Raw genomic sequence first — 5,936 nt, 5'->3', positions numbered from 1 at the left:
TCCAAATAAAAACAGCGGTGATGAGGGAAAACGCGTCGTAATAGTATTAATAGCATCGTGCAGCTTGTTCTGATTAGCGAGGATTATGCCAGCCCACACAATTTCTGAGTTGCTATATAGATGAATATGTATGAGGCGCAAAACTGCATCCTCATTGAAGTATCATGTGATCGCATTGTGCGCGATTGGTATGTAGTGTCACGTGATGCTGTGACGTGTGTGAATGGCAACGCCGAGAGGGGGAGCGTGGGACTTGTTGAGAAGTCAGCGCGCAGATCGCTCGTGCGGGTCACTTAATCTGTACGGCCCAGCATGCCGAATAAACATGTTGCTTAGTCGCTCTGCCTCTGCTTCGCTCGCCGCGGCTACAACATAATTGGCGACGAGGATGGGATCCCGCTGGACTACGTAAAACGCATCGCGGCGTTCGTGATCCCGCTGGACTACGTAAAACGCATCGCGGCGTTCGTGATCCTGCTGTACTGCGTGAAACTCATCGCGGCGTGCGTGTAAGCACCGGCGTTCGTGGAGAGCGTTTGGGCGAGGCACAGGGATGGCAACGCTTGGAAGTTTCGACCAGTTCGTCGAGGACGGAGACGAGGATTTTGGGTCCTACGTGGAAAGGTTCGAGCACTTCCTGAAGGCCTCCCAGGTGAGCGACGACCTCAAGGTCTCGATGTTTATTACGGCAATAGGCAAGAGGGCTTACAAGACGCTGAAGACTTTGCTAGAGCCTAAAACGCCAGAGGACAAGACTTATGCGGAACTCGTAGAAGTGCTGGGAAGTCATTTCACCCCAAAGCCCATGGTCATCGCAGAACGATTCAAGTTTAATCGGCGGTACCAGCATCAGGGAGAGTCCATAGCAGCATATGCAGTGGAGTTGAGGCGTTTGGCAGCTTCATGCGAATTCGGGGAATTCCTCGATGAGGCTCTTCGAGACCGTTTTGTAGTGGGCCTCTGCGACAGCGCAACGCAAGCAGAGTTGCTGAAGAGAAGCAAGTTGACGTTTTCGGACGCCTGCGACGTTGCGAAAAGCATCGAGCTAGCGCGGAAGGAAAGTCGGGAATTTCAACCGACCGGGACGCAAGGTACAGACGACGCCGTACGTCATAAGCCAGGCGGTGGGAAACGCCAGCAGCAGCGTTCAACCGGTGCAGGACTAGCAATGGACCGAGTGTCTGAATCGCCGGTCTGTTTTCGGTGTGGCTCAGCGCACGAAGCATCGAACTGCAAATTTCGCAAGTATCGTTGTCGTGCATGCAAGCGTTACGGACACTTGGCGAAAATGTGCAAGTTCAAGTCTAGAGACGCGGCTAATTCGGTAGCTGTGGAGGACGCGGATTGTGACCCAGTGTTGTTGTACAATGTCTATTCTTGTGCAGAACGCCCAGGGCATTATGAAATTTGTCTCAAGGTAGCCAAGAAGGATGTTAACATGCAAATAGACACGGGTGCGTCTGTTTCCATTGTGCCAGAAACGCTATACAGGAAATTGTGACCCAGTCTACCTAAAGAGCCTTGCCACATAAAGCTGAGGACATACGGTGGGTCGCCGCTAACAGTCACAGGGAAGTTGACGGTTGCAGTCGAACATAATGGTCAGTGCAAGCAACTTCCGCTCATTGTCGGTAAAACCGACAACAATAGCGACATTGCGTTGCTAGGGCGTGACTGGCTGGAGGCTCTTAAGCTAGACTGGTCAAGTGTGCATGGCGTGTGTTTAGACAAAGTTGCGGCGCTACTTGAGAAGTACGCAAAGGTGTTCGAGCCCACTCTGGGGCTGATCAAAGGTAGTCCAGTCAGGCTGGTTTTGAAGGAGGGGAGCAACCCCGTATTTTGCAAAGCGCGACAGGTGCCATTTTCTTTGAGGGAAACCGTGTCACTTGAATTGCAGTGTCTTGTGAACAGGGGAGTGTTAGTCCCTGTACAGAAAAGCGACTGGGCGACGCCCCTAGTTGTTGTGCCTAAGGCGAACAACAAAGTCAGAGTGTGTGGGGACTTCAAGGTTACATTGAATCCGTGCCTGCGAACTGACCATTATCCACTTCCCGTGATGGAAGATTTGTTTGCAAAGTTGTCAGGATGCAAGTATTTCACAGTGCTTGATTTGTCGACAGCGTACCAACAGCTGGAACTGCATCCGGAGGCACAATCAATGGCGGTTGTCAATACACACCTGGGGCTTTTCAAGTACACGCGCTTGCCCTATGGCATCACAAGTGCACCTGCTATTTTCCAGTCTGTCATGGATGATGTGTTAAAAGGGTTTGAGCGGGTAAGCTGCTACTTGGATGATGTGCTTATCGCAGGTTCAACATTTGACGAATGTTTTCATCGAGTGGAAAGGGTGTTGGCACGTTTTCTAGAAAGAGGCATGCGATTGCAAAAGGAAAAGTGTAAATTCTTTCAGACATCTGTCTCTTACCTAGGCCACATTCTGGACGACAAGGGCGTTCGGCCATCAGATGAAAAGGTGAAAGCGATAAAAGAGGCACCAAGTCCAAAAGATGCGGCACAGTTGCGAGCTTACCTGGGCTTGATTAACTTCTACGGGAAGTTTGTACCGAACATGTCAGCTAAGCTTAAGCCTCTGTATAATGCTCTAAAAAAAGAAAAGGGATTTCAGTGGTCACAGGAAGCTGAGCAAACGTTTCAAGAAAGTAAGAGCTGGTTGACACAAAGCAATGTGCTGACATACTACGACCAGAAAAAGCCGATAGGACTAGTGTGCGACGCTTCGGCTTACTGCGTAGGAGCCATTCTTTTTCATAAGATTGAAAGCGACGAAAGGCCAATTGCCTATGCTTCCAGAACGTTAAGTAAGGCAGAGCAGGAGTATGCTCACATCGAAAAAGAAGCCTTGGCTGTTGTTTTTGGGCTGAAAAAGTTCCACAAATATCTGTTCGGGCATCGCTTTGAGATTTACTCCGACCATCAGCCATTGGTAGGCTTGCTCGCTCATGGTAAGCCCGTACCAGTGATGACAGCAGCCCGCATGCAGCGCTGGGCTTTACTGCTTGCAGCGTACGATTATCGTTGGGTTTACCGCAAAGGTCGAGAGGTTGGAAATGCTGACGGTTTTTCAAGGTTACCACTTGCAAATCGCAATGATGTCTCGGATTATGCACATTTCTTTTCAGTTGTTGATGAAGTGCCATTGTCTGCTGTTGAAATTCAGAAGTGCACTCGAACTGACAGAGTATTGTCGAAAGTGCTGTGTTATACTATGAGTGGTTGGCCGCCGCATGTTAAAGATGATGAGTTAATGCCTTATTTAATTCGTCGACATGAGCTATCTGTAGATCAGCAGTGTGTTACATGGGGAAATCGAGTGATTATACCTCGTGGGTTGCGCAAACGGGTGTTGCATCTTTTGCACGAAGGACACCCCGGGATGACGCGCATGAAAATGCTCGCCCGTAGCTTTGTGTGGTGGCCTCAGCTCACGGAGGACATTGAGCAGATTGTGAAAAGCTGTGACACGTGTCAGTTAACACAAAATGCTCCGCCACGTATTCCACTGATAACTTGGGGTTGGCCAACTCGCAGATGGCAAAGAATCCATCTGGACTTTGCTTTTACCGATAACCAGTGGCTCCTAGTCCTAGTGGATGTGCATTCCAAGTGGACAGAAGTGTTCGTCATGCCATCCACCTCTACCGAGAAGACCATTGAAAAGCTGCGGAGTGTCTTTGCGTCCTACGGCCTGCCAGAAGAAGTAGTTACGGACAATCCACAGTTCTGTGCCAAGAATTTCGCAGACTTTCTCCGCAGGAATGGGGTGCGGCATACCAGGACGCCACCGTACCATCCCGCATCAAATGGAAGCGCAGAGCGGTACGTACAGACCATTAAGCGGGACCTTTTGCGACAGGTTCTCGACGAGAGAAGAACAGGGATCAAGAAAACCTTGCAACATCGGGTTGACCAATTTCTGTTCACGTACCGAAACACACCAACCGCAACCACGGGGCTGACACCCGCGGAATTGTTTCTGTCATGGAAGCCGCGCACACGCCTGACCTTTCTCCAACCGAACTTTGAAAAACGTATGGACGACAGGTTCTACCAGACGAAAGAGAAGGCTAACGAGAGAGGGCGGTCATGGAGATCATTTGAGGAAGGCGACCATGTGCTCGTCCAAGGACTACGTCCTGGGGAATCGAAGTGGTTGCGAGGCGTTATAGAACAGCGGTGCAGTGCATCCACCTACAATGTTAGAATAGGGCAGGAACAGAGGTTTGTGCATGCTGACAACCTACGTCCGTGTTCGTTTCAAAGTGTGGAATCCGGGCCAGCTGTGTATCCTTCTGTGCCTAGTTCAATGCCTGATTCTGTACCGGAAGAGTCGTCTACTAAGACCCCTTCCTTAGATACGTCTGAGCCACAGGATTCCTCAGCACCACAGCCTGCCCAAGCATCTACGTTGCGGGGACAGAACGCCAGTTCGCCTGCAAGGTCCACGCTGCCTGCACCACCGCTCCGGGAGCATGCGCCACCTCCGGACACGCCACCTCTTCGGCGCAGTGCTCATTCTCGGAAGCCTCCTGATCGTTATACCCCATAGAGCTGGTGTAAAACAGTTAGGGGGAAAGGGAATGAAGTATCATGTGATCGCATTGTGCGCGATTGGTATGTAGTGTCACGTGATGCTGTGACGTGTGTGAATGGCAACGCCGAGAGGGGGAGCGTGGGACTTGTTGAGAAGTCAGCGCGCAGATCGCTCGTGCGGGTCTCTTAATCTGTACGGCCCAGCATGCCGAATAAACATGTTGCTTAGTCGATCTGCCTCTGCTTCGCTCGCCGCGGCTACAACACTCATAATGTGAATGCGTGCCCTATAACGCACTTTAGTTTGTGTTCCTTCTTTCTTTCTTTTTCTTTTTTTAGCGAGAGATACATTGGCCAGAGTTTCGCCATTTTGCCGTGCCTGTCTGTGCCTGTCCGAACAGCGAAGAGTGAAGAAGAAAAAGAAGTTATGGTAAGCGGTAGCTGGCAGGGAGGAGAAGAAGAAGAAGAAGCTCACATAGCCGAGCACTAACAGGACGTAGGCCTTCCACTAACCATTCCAGTTCTCCTCTCCTTCGGAGCAAGCGTCAAGGGATATGCCTTAAAACCAGTTTGCAATTTCATTCACGATTACATAATTTCAACAGATAGATTCCTATGCTAGGTGCGATTTCAACTTTTCTTTTCATTTTTATTTTTTCAAAGTTCTAGTTAAAGATCCATATTTATATGAATACTCCAGTCCTTGAACATAATTATTTGCAAACTACAATGCACCCTGGCCAATCCCCCGCCGTGGGTATGTGCCAATTTGTCTCAGGACATCATCATCATCATCATCAACAGGACGTAGGGCTTCCTGACATTACGTCTGGCAGGAGCTGCCACCTCGGGCCTCTCGTTTCATATGTGATGGTGATATCACAATTAGCCTGGCAAGAGCCTTGCATTCACGTTATCCCTAGGCCACGCAGGTACGTTCATACGGCTCCGTTAAAGCGGGGCCTTATATGTTGGGTGGTAGCTTACGCTATCGCATCAGGAAGGTGGGAATGAAAACAGAGAGAAAGAGGCGCCGTGGTTGAAGGCTACGGGCCACCGCGCGACGATAGAGGCTTTTGCCTCATCGCACTTCAGTGATCAAAAGTGCCCCCTATGGCATAAATAAAGCTGATACCATAGAGTAAACTACTATATAGATGTCTTTATTTTCAAGCCGAACCTAAGCGTAGCCATGCAGATAGCTCTCGCGTAACTGCAAGTTTAACCACAAGCTAAACCACAGCTAATTTTTTTCATTCAATTTCCCCATATGTTTGTCCTATCCCCTTACGGGGCGAAGAGAATACAAGAGACAGCTGGGCCGCTATCCCCCACTTTCCTCTCCAAGGCTCACATACGCGAGGTGCAGCCCGTTCACGTGA

The 5,936-nt window shown here is 49.9% G+C and overlaps 1 protein-coding gene across 1 annotated transcript; it reads left to right on the top strand.

Moving 5' to 3' along the window:
* The first annotated feature begins 298 nt into the window (after positions 1–298).
* On the top strand, positions 299–1,421 carry LOC146196513 (uncharacterized). Its single transcript, XM_084597032.1, has 2 exons — positions 299–1,362; positions 1,418–1,421. The coding sequence occupies exons 1-2, from the start codon at positions 554–556 to the stop codon at positions 1,419–1,421; spliced, it is 813 nt and encodes a 270-aa protein (XP_084453158.1). The 5' UTR covers positions 299–553.
* Positions 1,422–5,936: the final 4,515 nt, after the last annotated feature.

This window comes from Amblyomma maculatum, chromosome 3 (genome assembly GCF_055883805.1).
Source record: "Amblyomma maculatum isolate TAMU_Amacu chromosome 3, ASM5588380v1, whole genome shotgun sequence".
In the NCBI taxonomy this organism is placed as follows: domain Eukaryota; kingdom Metazoa; phylum Arthropoda; class Arachnida; order Ixodida; family Ixodidae; genus Amblyomma; species Amblyomma maculatum.
This window is presented reverse-complemented; position numbering and strand designations above follow the sequence as displayed.

What these genes read in the sequence shown, in the direction of transcription:
- LOC146196513 (XM_084597032.1), top strand. Translation starts at nt 554, where the DNA reads ATGGCAACGCTTGGAAGTTTCGACCAGTTCGTCGAGGACGGAGACGAG.